Source organism: Monopterus albus, unplaced genomic scaffold (assembly GCF_001952655.1).
Source record: "Monopterus albus unplaced genomic scaffold, M_albus_1.0 scaffold78.1, whole genome shotgun sequence".
Classification (NCBI taxonomy): domain Eukaryota; kingdom Metazoa; phylum Chordata; class Actinopteri; order Synbranchiformes; family Synbranchidae; genus Monopterus; species Monopterus albus.
In genome coordinates, this window is record NW_018127958.1 from 455,888 (window position 1) to 471,522 (window position 15,635).

The following is a 15,635-nucleotide window of genomic DNA, read 5'->3' on the forward strand; positions in this document are numbered from 1 at the left end:
CTAGAGAGCTCAAAGAGGACAATAGAGTGGGAATAACAGAGTGCTAAATAATGGAGGTCCAGTCGGAGTGTGTGGAGCCTCCTGTGGCCACTCAGTGTGACCCCCAGCCTGCAGGGAAGATCAACAAAGCTGCCTTCAAACTCTTTGGAAAGCGACGCACCGGCTCTGGAATGGCTAGCTTCTTCTCATTCAGGAACAAAGGAGCAAACACCGGAAACAACAGAAATTGTGACAGTGGGAATTCTTTGAATGGAAATGGCTCAGCAGCATCGGTGGAGCTTGTTAGGAGCAAAACCCATGATGGACTAACAAGCTCTAACAACGACACTGATGGACGAAGAGGAGAGGCGCTTGCTAGCCTGGAGGTAGGACCAGTGAGGTCTCTCAGCAAATCGCTGAGTTTCTTCTCTTTACTCCGACGTGGGAGTTTTAGGTCGAGTGAAAATGGAGGGGCAGGGCTTGTCAGAAGAGGGAGGGGCCTAAAGGGCTTTTTTAGCAACATGCGATGGAGGCGCAAAGAAAAAACAACTGAGGGAGAAGGGGAAGAGGTGGAAGGTAAGAAAGAGAAGGATGGGGATATTGTAGACTCTGAAATGGTAAAGGATATTACACTCACCCTTGAACCACCTCTGCACCATCACCAAGAGGACTGTAGGAATGCAGAGGCAGAATTTAACCTCCAAGCAATAGAGACTCCTGCTACTAGTGTTACCATGACACCTCCACACTGTGTTGCCATGCCAGGGCCATCTCTTGAGCTAGACTCCTCCCTTCCTTACACACCCACTGACTCACCATTGCACCCTCCCATCCAAAAAGCCAAAGCCTCAGTTTCTAGTCTCACCCCCTCCCTTGTTACACTCCCCTTGGATCGTTGTAGCACAGGCGACCCGCCCTCAGAACCATCAGCTGACCGCCTCTGCTCTCTCCTCTTCACTGATGTTACATCCCTCAAGAGCTTTGATTCACTGACAGGCTGTGGTGACATTATTGCTGACGCAGATGATGAGGGGCCAGTGGGTAATGGGGGCAGCGGCACCAGCAGCAGCAGCAGTGGAGGAGGAGGGGGGAGTGTGGGAGCAGGTGCTGGGAGGGCTGTTGGTATCACCGGTGCCATATCCCATGGCTCACCATCCAAATCCTCTCTACCTACCCAGCTGACCCAGCCCATGTTTTCAGTTTCCCCAAGCTCAGTGCCTGCTTCCCTCCCAGCCCGGGCCCGGGTGTCGCCTCCACCACAGCAGCACCCAGCTGGTAGTGGTGTGGTGGCTTACATGGGTGGAGGGGAAGAAATGGCAAGTCCAGAAGGAGTGGATGATGCTGACATGCAGGGACTCTGGCACATGCTCCCCTCCACAGGTGATAACTCTCCTGCTTTAACCCGATCACATCAACCTCCTTCCACCATGCAAACTTCCACTTATCCCCCTTGTACCAACCCTCCCAGCCTTCCTTCAGCCCCCCGAAATTCAGACAGAAAGTTACCCCAGGTGAAGGCACTGGGGCTCAGTAAGATTCCAGTAGTTGGTGGAGCAGGAAGCAGAGCAGCTAACCTCCCCCTCCCTCACACACATGGCCGTCATCCCACATCACCTGGTGAAAAAGAGCCACAAAGTGATGAGGGCTACTGGGACACACCCTCAGCGACGCCCACAGCAACGCCTGATGAGAGCGGGTTGCAGCGTAACCAAAAGATAACTCTATCACGTGACTGTTGCTCTGGAGACCACCTGTATGACCTTTACAATGACCCCGAAGAGGACGAAGAGGGTGAGGAGCATGTAGAAGATGTGGATCTAAACAGTACTCCCCCAGCATTTACTGAAGATAAACGCAACCCCATTTCAAAAACAACCTTTCCTTCCTCCTCCTCTTCTTCTTCCTCCTTCCAATCAATGAAAGGGAGCACCAGCCTTCCTCGGGAATCCAAGATCCCGGTAAGCACCAGACAAACCTCACCGCCCCACTCTGTAAGCCAGTCAGCCCTGTCGTCTGTTTTAGAGGATGAATCTCCTCCACCGAAGACCCGAGCACCTCCCCCGGCTCGCACCAGAATCCCTGTATCCAAGGTGCCAGTCCGTTGTTCTGTAAACAAACCAGGCAGTACAACCAGGGGAGCTGCCCAGAAGAAGTAGTTGCTGTGAAATCGGTCCACTAAAACTCTAAGACTTGAGTGTGCATCACTATAGTGCCGTTTATGCAGGGCTAAAAAATTTCCCAGACAGAGGAAATTACTGAGCTGTAGATAACAGCCTATAAATTTCTGTCAAATCTTTAGAGCTCTCGTTCTTTTGTGTTTTGGTTTACACCAGGCTCGAACAGAATAGGTGGTTTTGTTCTCTTCAGGGAGTCAGGAGAAGGATCCAAAAAGCACACTTCATAGCCCTCACTGGAACTTTGGAGGTTGACTTGGAATAGACACACTGGTCTTGTAACTTCCTGGACAAACTCCTGATGCGCTGAGAATTCAACCTCCACTTTGATTCAGTTTGTAACTGCACACTGAAAAAAAAAAGAAAGAAAATCATCTTTATATCATTTACATTTTTCCTATGGAATTCCACGTGGTATAAATGAATTTGCTCCTAAGAACCTAATCTGATAAGTTTTATATAAGTTTGTCATTGTTACAAATGACCCCCTAAGCCTCTGATTGTAGAGCCAAAGTTAAATACATAAATAAATAAGGTAAAAACAGTTTTCATTTCACAGCCTGTAATAGTCTGGACTAAACTAAGCAGCCTGGGAAAACCCACTAATTTTTGTTTTGTTGTTGTATGTGTACTTTGTTTTTTGAAGATGGTCTTTTTCTGACTGCATACTGTATGTGCATATGTACAAAAGAATACTAAGATGTGAACCAGATTTACTACTCACCTACTCTGATGCGAAGCTACCCTGCAGAAGGCCACGTGACATCTTTTTTGGTTGGGGATTCCTCCTTTTTGTGAACTTGTTCATTTTATATTGTGGATGGATGATGTTTGGCTTCAGCCTGTTGCATCGAAGTCTCACCACTACCCTGCTGCATCACTGGAAGTACATGCATGATATGTCATTCTCTGGGATTTACAACTGATAAATTACCAATGGAAACCTGCAAAAATATCGCAATAAGCTACTTAGAGGGATCCCTTGCATTTATGCTTTAATATACACAAACACACACATTATTGTGTTTCCGTCACTTCAGGGGACATGACATTGACTTACCAAGTCAGAACTCTACAATGTATTAAACTACATTTTGGGGACTTGTTTATTCTCCATAAGGACATTGAGTCCCTACAACTGTAAACAGATGTATCTCCACTCCTGAGTAACACCCTTCAGCACACACAAACATCTTCTCTTCCTCTCTGCATGCAGTGCCACATGTGCAAGACACAAAGGTCAGGGAACACCGTCTGCTGTAACACTGACACATACTGTTCAGCCTTTGGCATTATCTTTATACAGTAGCTTCTGCACAGTGGGTGACTTTCTTCTTTAATGGCATGTGCAGAAACAACCATTTTTTTCTAGCTAGACCTTTCTTCTTCATTGGATGGATGCCATGGTTTTTATGCTCCTTCCTAAGTCATACTGCACAAATCTTAAACTGTGATTGCACCAGCTTCTTAATACTGTTCTTTCTTTATTCCTTTTTTTAAAATAAACATGCTGTATAGGCAAATGAATAGCTGGGAGGGAGGCATCTTTATGTTGTATCTGTATTTTAGCCAGTTTTAGAGAATATATCTGGAACTGTTTAAAAAAAAGGCAAGGAAACTCTGTCAGGGTTAACAATTAACAGCTTAGAATACAAAGGTAAATTTGGGAACTATTGTTAAATTAGTTCAGTCCATCCCCCTCCTTCTGCTTGCTGATGAATGAGGGAGGATGAATTGCAGTCCTCAAATGCTTTTTGTAATTAAGTGAGACAAGTTACAGGGAGCCGTGTTCTCCAGAGAGTTCTTTTTAATCCAAGCCATAATGGTGTCATTGACACTTCAGGGCCATCCTGTAGTTCATGGTAGCTTTTAGTTTCATTTAGAATGTGATGACTGGTCCACAACACTGCTCCATGTCCAGATATCTTTTCAGCCTCCTGCCTGTATCTTCACAGTGTGAAATCTTTCCACTTTTCATATCCATGGAGTAACCTGATCCCAGGCCTCTGGTATGAGTATTTATTACAACATAACAAGGGCACAATAAATGCCCTTTCATGTTTTCTCTATCAACACTGTTTGTTTGCTTTAGATACAGATAATTTCATTTTCTTTAGAGTGGCAGTTGAGAAATGAGTGGTTTGGAAAAGGAGTGGTTTGGATGACTGCCAACAAGCTAAACCTGTCAACAAGTTCTCTCTTTTGTTTGATTACAAACCTGGTACATAATGTGGTCATTTGCTGCAATCAAAAGCACATTATATTTTACTGTTGTCCCTGGTAGGCTAGTGGTTAAGGCGCAGCGCTCTCACCACTATATATTTTCCTTCTTTTTGTTACTGCCTGTATCTTCACAGTGTGAAATCTTTCCACTGTTCATATTTAATGAATGAAACTGTGTTTGCACTGATAAATGAGTTCCGGACTCTTTGTAAGCACATTTACATTTTAAAACATTACATGTAATACATTTTAATGTCAGGGTACTTGAATAATTAGAGGAAAACAAGATAGAGCCATTGTCGTCTCAACTACCCAACTACCCTCCTTCCATCTTTCCACTACCACATCCTAGGTACATAAATCCCAATGAGTCAATGGGGTTGGTGAGACATAGAAGTGCCTTTGTTAATGTGTAGTATGTAGCCTTCTTGTTGTGCTGTTGCATTTGGAGAAAGGCTTTGACTGGCTTGGGAGTAATAAGTTATCAGTACCTTTTACTGATTGCTGAGAAGAAAGCCTGATCAATTGTGTGCTGTTGTTCTCTGTGGGTAAAGACACATAGAGACAGGGACAGACAGCCAATATGATGACAGAGAGAGGCAGCTGACGCACAGCTATTACATATAAATATACAATGTGTTTGTGTCTGCATGTCAGATGGATGAAGAGGGGTTCTCATTATTTTTTGAGGAAGACACATGTTGCTAAAAAAGCTTATACAGGATGTTACTATAGTGCATGCGTGCATCCATGTGCAGTGAAGGGAGGATTTGGTGCAGTGAAAATCTTCTGTGTAATTGTGCAGCAGTGCCCCCCCCAGATCTAGCTCTCTATCGGTTTCTGCATGCTGAGGTTTATGTAAAAGCCTTACATAACACCATAACACTCACTTATATCAATCCACCAGATCAAAAGTAGCAATGCTGACCCTGAGAGTGGTGCATGTTGGTATGTGCTTGTGTGTCAGCAGAACTCATTATTAATTTACAACCCACAGTAAAGCAGTAGTAAACACTCATCCTGGGCGTTGGTGAGACACAGAAGTGATTTTGTTCTGTTTGCATAAGTCCTTATGCAAATCACCAAAGAAGAGAACAAGATTGCAAAACACACAACAAAAGAGGGAGAACAACACTTACTGAGAATATGAGTAAGGGTTTGTTTGGGTTCAGTGCTCTAAATGAGGCTTTTATTTAGCCTATGCAACTTTTGATGAACAGCTGCCTTAGTTGGCAATAATGAGGAAACTGTATGCTAAAACACAGTGTAATAGTTGCAGAGGAAAAGCAAAGCAGCCTCTGTAATGTCAGTTACACAGCAATATCTGTTTAAAGTTTTAAGCATTAGACCCACCATAAGCTACTGGCTATACCAGAGCAACTAAGGCAGTGGCAACACATCTCCTCTAAACAAGATATGCTTTATTGCTTATACGTTAACCTTTTTAGTTTTAAAACTGAATGTGTTATTTTATCTGTCTTAAAGTTTCACAACAGTGCTTTAATATGTGAAGGTAGATGTGTAGAAGAATAAGAAGCTTTATTTTATTATAACATGTACAACAAAATTTTATTTGGAGCCAAGGGCCCCAGGCTGCTGCATGCGGATGTGCCACCATCACGGGTAACTTGGGGCTTCAATGTCTTGCCCAAGGACACTTTGACATGTGGACTGCAGGCACAGAGATTTGAACTTCTGAACTTCCAACCGGAGACAACTGCTCTACCCACTGCACTACTGTCGCCCCATACGTTTATAATGTATACAGTAAACATTTAAATGATCAGTGTGTTGTAACAAGCTCTTTTCTAGTTAGCACCTGGAATTCTTTCAGCTGTCCAAATAAAAAGCTATAAAACTATAAAACAATACAAAGATTTTTTTGGCCTAAGCTAAAATGATATCTACTGCTGTTTAAATTTGTGAAACCGTCATTTTAACTATGCTATACTTTGTTATTATATGAAACAATGACAGCAGTCCAGTGACTCAGGCTAAAGAGATAAAATCATTATATCTTGGTTAAAATTGTAACATGATGAGATATTTATATTTTTTGATACAGCCAGTGAGGTAGATTTGTCTTGTAAAAGATAATGGAGACTATGAACCACAGGAGCACATTTTATCTTTTTGGAAAGACCCACTGGAACAAAATGCTAATAAAAAAGGAGTACAACGTACACCATACTGATAAAAAAACAACAATTGTCTTGCCAAGATAAACCTCTGTGTGTATGATGAAGCCAAAAACATCATTCAAAAGTTCTACCAAACATTCTGCAATGCTGCCTATCTACAGTTGTTCCCATGGTAACTCCACTAGGTCAGCCAATGAATAGAGGGGGCTGGATAGGAAGCAGAATGAATGAACACACACACACACACACACACATTTGTATAGCTATATTTTTGAAGACACTCAAAGTCATAATGTTTTCCCTAATCCTTACCCTAATCTTAACCATCACAACTAAATGTCTCCTCCCAACCTACATGTTGACATCTTGATGTAGCTGTATAAATATTGAAAGATATTTCCCAGTTACTCTTAACCAGTGAAACTCAGAGAGACGAGGCGGTCCAAGTGGATACAAAAAACCGTGCTGGTTTATTCAAAGGATCACAGGTAAAATTAACATTACACGCTCAGGTATCCTTCACCTCCAAACTGCGCGCAGGCAGATGAAGAATGAAAGACCCCAAACCCAACAGGCCTGTACATTATATCTGGTTTGGGCTAACCCCATTCTACACAGGGACGTCAAACCGTGGCGTCACCTGATATGCCAGCTTTACAGCTGAGCGTAGCAGTAGTCAAAACATGGAGAAAATCAATGTGTGTGAGTGTTGATTAAGTGGTGTGTATCTAAGAACATACAGGACATTCAGGGACATGTCCGGACATTAGGCCTAAGAAGATATTATAATTAAGATTACGGCTAAACATATCTTACAGTAGCCACTTTCGATCTAGTCATCCTTAACCATAAACAACCTGGAGTAACTCCTGGAAATGAGTAAGCATTTAACAGCCTGAGCTAGACATCCTGTCTACACTAAAGACATTTCTAATACATAAAGTATCTATCCAATATCTTTCTGACAAAAAAATACCTAACAATATATTCTGTTTCTCCCTCACCCCAAAGCCTCACCCTCCTACTTGTCAGTCTGAGAAACCTTCAACAAGAACATTTGTTCTCTAAACAGTGCACTAACCTTTAGGCACACATATAATGTTCTCTGACCACACCCTCCATCCTCAAGGACCTCACCTACCCTGAGCATGTACTGTTTATACCGCTACCCTCCGGTCGGAGGCTCAGGAATGTGAAATGCAGGACCTCTAGACTGAAAAACTCTTTCTTTCCATCAGACTCCTAAACAGGATCCTGACTCAGGATCTACCTCATGTAATTCCATCTGTACTGTTTACATACTCAGTTTGCACATGCATAATTGCACACTCACTGCTAAATATTTGCACTTCATGGCTCCCATGTAACATATATTCTCTCTGCATTATACTGTGTTCTTGTTGTATTTTTATTTGCTCTTTCACTTGTTGCTTTAAAGTCCCTTAGATTTGTGTTACTGCCTATTTAGATTTGTGTTATTGCTCATCTACTTTATATTTCACTTGTATTGTGTGGCATTCATGTGGACGCAAAGTAAGAATTTTATTGTACAGGGAAACACGTTCCCTAACTGTGCATATGACAAATAAACACTTTGAGCTTGACCTTTGACCTATACGTAACTGGCACAATGGTGTCTTGTCCGTCTCCTTCAATTATACCTGTTACCCACAAAGTACTCTGAACAGGGAGAGAAACAAACTCAGTATCAAAATCAGAATCGGCTTTACTGGGCAGGTGTGTTGGACACACAAGGAATTTGACTCTGGTACATCAGCTCTCAATGTATATGTACATATCCCCATGCAAGGGGCAAGTAAACAGTAAACCAGCATAAGGCTGTGTAATATAACAAAATAAGCAGTATTATCAGCAACAAACTGTGCAAACAATGCAAAATAAGCAGTATAAACAGACAGTAAACAATGCAGACAAAGGAATGCTCATTGTGAAATGGGATAAGTAGGAATAAAAATAGAGTACTTAAAAATAGAGACCTGTTTGGATGTGTATAATCTGTATAAGGTATATTTACAGATATTGCACTGATGAGGGTTATTGACCAGTCATACTGTCGTTGGTTAAGTGTTCAGAGTGATGGCCCGGGGGACAAAACTGTCCCTGTCCCTGGTTGTCTTGGTGCATAGTGACCTGTAACACCGTCCAGAGGGGAGGAGTTCAAACAGATTGTGTTCAGGGTGTGAGGGGTCTGCAGTGATCCTCCCCGCCCTCCTTTTGACCTCTGCGGTGTACAGGTCTTCCATGGAGGGCAGGCTTGCACCAATGACCTTTTCTGCAGTTCTGACTGTCCACTGAAGTCTGTACTTGTCCTGTTTGGTTGCTGAGCCACACAGTAAGACAATCTGGAGATTTTAAAAATGGTACTCAACATGTTGTTTCAGTTCTTTGGGGTTCTGGGGGAGAAGAACTGAATACTGGGTATTTCTCACCAAAATATTTAGAAAAACAAGTCCTTCAACCAAAACAACAATATACAGTACATCATTTGGCTGCTTTAGAACACGGCCCATAGGACCCTTCCACTGGCGCACTTTCCAGACCTTCCTCATCATGGTAACAATTATAAACACAAGTTTATGATTTTACAGGTGTAGGACCAAAACTACTGTGTTTGGTTAGAAAACAATCATGGTTTGGATTAAAATAACCTTTCATAAACATGCAATAAGGTTGTAGAACAGTCACTGAAGTTTCCACTGTTATACATTTTTAATCCATGGAGGATTTTTATTTGTAAAACCTTCCCAGAGCCTAGAAAAGAGTTTTATTTTCATGATGTAATCCCAGCGTGGGCAAAGTGGAAGTGTGCAGACAGGGGCTGTGGAGAATACACACTGCATTGCACAACATGGAAGCAAGCTCAAATTTGATTTTTTTCAAAATTTAATTTAATTTATTTTTGCCATATGTGCCAGGAAATCAAATTTCAGTGGGAGTAATGGGGGCTATCTTGTAGCCCCTCCTAATACATCCATGCTATAGAACCTGTCATTATATTGTTGCTGTGGTAAAGTGTATACATGAATTCTGACTGGTGTGGTTCTGCAACTCTAACTGAAGGGAGCTGTAAAGTCCTCTTGATGCAAATATAAATAACAGTCTGTCACTAGAATCATGGACTAAACCTTTAGAGTGAATTGTGCTTACACATTTTATACATTAAAAAATTAGCTATAAATACAGAATGTCTTACATTCGCTGAACTTTAGCTCAAATATATTTTTTATTCACTTGAACAGACACACACGCACATCCATAGGTTCACATACGTAGCCCTACACCAAGAAATATGGACCACTCAGTGATTGTAACAACAAAAAACCACTTGAGACAGATGAGGTTGAGTGTGACACTGTTTTTATCAGAACCCTGTGACTGAAACACCACTGAAATGATCATCGCCACCAGTCCAGGATCTGCAGATTTCATTCTCATTCAGCTTTGTGGAGCCTCAATATCCACAGTGATAAAGGTGTACAGTACATCTTTCACAATAGCCTTGACTGTGTATCTGAGGGAATTAATCCCATCCGCATTCATGTTCAAGCTAGCCAGACGAAGTTTGAAAGGGTTGTTGGGATTTGCCTCATTGTGCAAGTCTCTTTGATGCCTGATCATCTTGTATTTTCCTGTCGCCAAATCAGGCCGAGAAATGGTCATTCCACGTGATTTAATTCGCTCGTGGATATCATCATCCTCACCACCCCAGCCCCAGTAAGTGTTTGGGAAGCCATTAATCTTCAAGTACTGGTCTCTGGATAAGGAGGAAACTCCACCAAAGAAGGTATCATAAGGCATGTTGAAATTAAATTTGTCCATAGCAACAGCCAAGTGACGGGGACTTTCAAAACATCTATAGAGATTCCGATCATCTAAGGGGATCAAATCTATGTCAGAGAAGACAAAGCAGTCATAATCATATTGCTTCATTGCTTCAGCATAGCCAACATTCATCAGTTTAGCCCTGTTGAACACGCCCTCTCCATCCTGGTTGATGATATACACAGTGTAGTCCACCTGCTGTCGCTTTAGTATAGGATGCAGGTAATACAGCCAGTGCCTCAGGTGGTCATAACGATTTCGGAAAGGAATGATGAGTGCCACCTAAACAAGTAAAAATAAATACTGTAGATATCAAAGAATACAAGAGCTGTAGCAAACACACATGGCCCTTAGTGTTTTAATGGTTAATAAACATTTACTAATATGTAAAATACAGTGCTAATATTCAGTATTTTAGCAGTGAATTGTAGAAAGTGGCAGAAGTTCTGTTTTAATCACAAAGGTTAATAAAGAGGTTAAGGAAAGTGCATGCACCTCCCCATAACAAACCTCTTTGCATCAGGTGCACAGGCCAAGCTATCATAGTAGAGATAATAAACTAGAGCCCCCACACTGATAATGTTTTTATTGTATGGATGCTGATTCAGCATCCATACCATGTTATTCCTGTTTTTTATTTATTATTCTTCTGTATGTTTTTTGGCCCTTAACTACTTCAGCACACTTTCAGCCAGAAAAACCATTCAGGCATCAAAATGTTCAGCTTATTCAGGACATGTATACAACTTTTTTTAATAACTTTTATACTTTTTAAAATATTCTGCTTTATTCTGGAAATTTTGCCCCATTCAAATGAATAGGAAAATTCATTCATTCATCTTCTATACCACTCTGTCCCAAATGGGGTTGTGGAGCCAATCCCAGCCAGCAATCAGGCGAGGGCAGGGTACACCCTGGACAGGCCGCCAGTCCATCTCAGGGCTGACACGCAGACAAACAACTGCTCACACGCACTGGCAATTTAGAGTCACCTAAGGCGCATGTCTTTGGACAGTGGGAGGAAGCCGGAGTACCCGGAGAAAACCCACACAAGCATGGGGAGAACATATAAACTCTGCACAGAAAGGTCGTGAACCTGCAACCTTCTTGTTGTGAAGGAATGGAGCTAACCACCGTGCCACCGTGCTGCCCCAACAGGAAAATTCTACTTAAGCATACTTTCAGCTATTTCAGGTATCAAAATGTTCAGCTCCTCAAGGACATTCATACTTTTATTCAAAATTTTTTTCAACTTCACACCTTTGAAATATTTAGCTTTATTTTGAAAGTTTTTCCCCATTCAAATGAATGGGAAAATTCTACTTCAGCACACTTTCAGCTATTTCAGGTATCCAGATGTTCAGCTCTTCAAGGACATTCATGCTTCTATTCAGAATTTTTCGCAACTTCATAAATTTGAAATATTTAGCTTTATTTTGAAAATCTTGCTCCATTCAAATGAATGGGAAAATTCTACTTCAGCATAATTTCAGGTACCAGAATGTTCAGCTCTTCGAGGACATTCATACTTCTATTCAGAACTTTTCAAAACTTCATACTTTTGAAATATTTAGCTTCATTTTGAAAATCTTGCACCATTCAAATGAATGGGATAATTCTGCTTCAGCATACTTTCAGCTAGTAAAACCATTCAGGTATCAAAATGTTCAGCATTTTCAGGGTGATCTTTCAGCACTCAGCATCCATACGCATTTTCTTCAGAAAATGCATTTCTCTAGTTAAAAATGTTTTTATTTTCTGATTTTAATTTTATTTAACAGCACTAAAACAACATGTAGTCCCTGGTAGGCTAGTGGTTAAGGCGCAGCGCTCTGGCTGCGGTGCCCCGGGTTTGTGTCAGGAAGGACATTCGGCGTAAAGCACATGCGAAATGTCAACATGCGAGTCGTCAGTGTGACGATTCGCTCCTAAACGAAAGTGACTTTCTTTAGCACTAAAACAACATGACCAAATTTTTTGTGCTGTTTGGTGACATCAATTTAAAAGTCTGAATATGTCAGGAAAGAGCATCTGACATATGAAGGCTTAATGTCTAGATGGTAAATGGACTGCATTTATATATTCACCCATTCACACACACACCAATGACGACAGGCTGCCACGCAAATGCGCTGATTAAGCCAAGTCGGGGTTCAATGTCTTGCTTGGGGACACCGGGAGTCGAACCACCGACTTGCTGGTCAGGACACGACTGCCCTATCTCGTGAGCCGCAGCCACCCACCAACCTATAGGTTTTTGTTGTTGTTTGACCAAAATATAAATATTTTTGTGGCGCATTAAATCAGCTCTTCCAAAACAGTGACTACATCCTTTTATTATTAATCTGTTTAGGAACTCCAGCATTCTTTCACCTACCTTTTGCTGGGCGATACAGTCTGGTGGCTTGTACCGTCCTCCCTCCTTAAGAAAATTCATTTCCTTTCTCACCTCATCCAAAGTCCGTTCAACAGTAAACTCCACATAAAGGGGACCCACAAGATCGGGAGGTGTGTCAGGGCAGCGTTCCAAAATTTGTTTTGCAGGGGCTGGTATCTCTATCTTCTCCTGGCTGGCTTCTAGGGCTTCGGGCTTCTTTGCCTGCTGTACCTGAACAGTTTCTTTGATTGCCCAAATAAATGCTTTGTCTGTCCCATAAGATTTCTTAGAGGAAAAAGTTGCAGTGCTTTTTTTCTTATAAAAAAAAAGCACAGTATAAAACGCCAGACTGAGAAAAACTAAAAATACCAGAGTTTTAAGGGATTTTTTTCTCATTTTGGCAGTGGCTAAAGATTAATGCCGTTGGCGTAGCAGCTCTCAGTGGCTCTGTTACCTGCATTTATCTTCCCATGGAAGAGGAATGTTAAACATTTGAGCCGCCAGACAGGTTTTTAAGGTTTTTGAGCAACTTCCTTGTTCAAGTCACCTGATCAGGTTGGACCAGTTGTTGTTAATAACTTATTTGTTTCCTTTTTACTCTGCCAAAGTCACTGGTTCAGTAACGAAATGTACTGTTGTGTGTTTGAGTACGTCTACAATATATTATTTTAGGCACTTTAATTTGTATATTATCTTTACTTTACTTTAGATTTATTTGAAACAAAAACAAAATACAAACATGGTGTACTGATGAATATGTGCAGTGTACTAAATGTACATATTTTTTTTTAAATAAATTAGTAATACTATTAGTAATACTGTGTTTTTCTCTGAAAACCACAGTATTACTAATATGAATAATAGAGCATTAATACTTCCTGTAAGTTGTCAAACTGGGCCCCCTACTGGTGGCTAACTGGTGGTGCTGAAGTTCCTGTAAAATTGAGAGGGACAGACTGGCAGGTCCCCACCACCTTTTCAAATGTGCTCAAAGAACAGGAGAAGCTGTCAGCTGAAAAATGCTGACCTCCGCCAGATCCTTCAGAGAAAATGCTGAGATCTGTCACAGGTACTGAAACTTGAAACTTTCAGGTCCCTCTTGAAAGGTATAATTCTGTGTATGGCCGCTACCCTTTTAGAAACTATCTAAATTTTTGAACAGTGCAGCTAGCAGGACAGGGTTGTCTCTTGCTAAGCAGAAGAAGACTGAAAGTAATTTTGCCTCCAGTCACGTTCTTATCTGGAATGTCGGTAACAGGCACTCTACACCACAACTGAATTCCGATGTGTTACAATGTGTCTCAACCCAGTGGAAATTGGAAAGCACGTAATTCAATATGAACAAAAGGCACACCTTCCTGTCAATCATTTGCTATTACTCACAGCATTGAACTATGCTGTTTATCTGTTTATCATATCTTATTGTAAACTAGTAACAACACATTTGAATCTTTTTGTGCATTCATGAAATTTATTAAATGCCAGTACCAAGATTTTCCCAAATATGTCCAAAGTTAATTAAATCCTAATAAAACCTATTAACAAAAATACAGATAAACTGTAAAAAATAATCTCTAATGTCTCAGTTTTATAATCACTCAGTTAAGTTCTCTACAAAATATATGGTCTTCAGATTTTGTTAACATATGATATTCATTTCAAAGCATAAAATATATTTCAGCTGATAATAAAATCAATATGAGGGAGAGGAAATGGTTGGCATGAATCTTTAGAGGATAAGGCTGGTAAACACTGCTCATAAAAAGACTAAAACCCACAATGAATTGCTTCTACTTATGGTCAATGTCTATTGGTCTTGGATTAATTTATTTGTCTGTGCCATAAACCTGCACTGTTGTTCAAAAATAATTAAAAAGACATAAGGGAAGCACTCCACTGCAATGTGTGACATGCTTCTTTATTATAAAACACAAGAGCCATAATGTAATGTTATTGGGGAAATACATACAAAAGCTCACTTCAACCATTGTATATATTACAAAAAAGAGCGATAAGAATTGTGCATAAGATGGGGTATAGGGATCACACCAATGGAGCTTTCATACAGTCTAAATTGTTAAAATTTTTTGATTTAGTGGGATATAAGACTGCTGTGTTTATGTATAAAGCCAGGAACAATTTATTACCTGGTGGAATTCAAAAACTATTTAATGAAAGGGAAGGGGGATACAATTTAAGGGGTCAGTTAAATTATAAAATCAATTGTGGGTGTGGTGTATGAATGTTAATACTCTGTAATAATTCTTTAGTATATTACTTGTGTGGTGTAGAAAATAATTATTTAAGAATGTAATTATGTATGAATGTTAACGCTTTGTCATAAGTTTTTAGTATATTACTTGTGTGGTGTACAAGAGAATTATTTATGTAGAGATACTGCTTGCAAACCAATGACGGTAATGTTCTCACATTACCTAGAAATTTCCCTAGACTTTAATGGAGATGTGCTTTTGTCCCTTATTTGCTTGTTTAAACCATAATTGTTCAGCACATTCACCATGAGGAACTAACTACTCCACAGCACTGATCATATCTACAGCCACTATGCAAAGCGTACTGTAGAGATATAATCAGTGCACTCTTGTATATCACCACTAGATGGTAGTCATGTGTCATCAGTTGACAATGGGCAGACGAGCCACAGTGTACAGAAGAAGAAGTTGTTTGGTGAGTACTGACTTGGCATGCCAATATGTAGGCTCTTGTGCACCCCCCAACACACATACATAAACCACATGCATACTATATTATTTGCACACCCATGTGCGCTATTGTGAATGTGTTACTGCACAAATGTGTTTCTTTCAAAGAGAATTCTGTTTTTGGTCTTTAACCACAGTTCTGGATAAATGGGTTGCTGTTTGCAGGGAAACCTGA

At 40.7% G+C, this 15,635-nt stretch overlaps 2 protein-coding genes across 2 annotated transcripts; one reads left to right on the forward strand and one right to left on the reverse strand.

Moving 5' to 3' along the window:
- The first annotated feature begins 6 nt into the window (after nt 1-6).
- amer2 (APC membrane recruitment protein 2) lies at nt 7-6,284 on the forward strand. Its single transcript, XM_020606484.1, has one exon. It carries the CDS (start codon nt 51-53, stop codon nt 2,133-2,135), a length of 2,085 nt encoding a protein of 694 aa, XP_020462140.1. The 5' UTR covers nt 7-50; the 3' UTR covers nt 2,136-6,284.
- A 2,514-nt stretch (nt 6,285-8,798) lies between these two features.
- LOC109963721 (beta-1,4-galactosyltransferase 2-like) lies at nt 8,799-13,221 on the reverse strand. Its single transcript, XM_020606475.1, has 2 exons — nt 12,738-13,221; nt 8,799-10,642 (listed from the first exon to the last, which is right to left on the reverse strand). Exons 1-2 carry the CDS (start codon nt 13,131-13,133, stop codon nt 9,974-9,976), a joined length of 1,065 nt encoding a protein of 354 aa, XP_020462131.1. The 5' UTR covers nt 13,134-13,221; the 3' UTR covers nt 8,799-9,973.
- Between the last annotated feature and the right edge of the window lie 2,414 nt (nt 13,222-15,635).

Excerpts from the sequence above, each read along its gene's own strand:
- amer2 (XM_020606484.1), top strand. The coding sequence starts at position 51 with ATGGAGGTCCAGTCGGAGTGTGTGGAGCCTCCTGTGGCCACTCAGTGT.
- LOC109963721 (XM_020606475.1), bottom strand. The coding sequence starts at position 13,133 with ATGAGAAAAAAATCCCTTAAAACTCTGGTATTTTTAGTTTTTCTCAGT. Across the intron at positions 10,643-12,737 it reads ACTGTATCGCCCAGCAAAAG|GTGGCACTCATCATTCCTTT; the intron begins GTAGGTGAAAGA and ends TTACTTGTTTAG.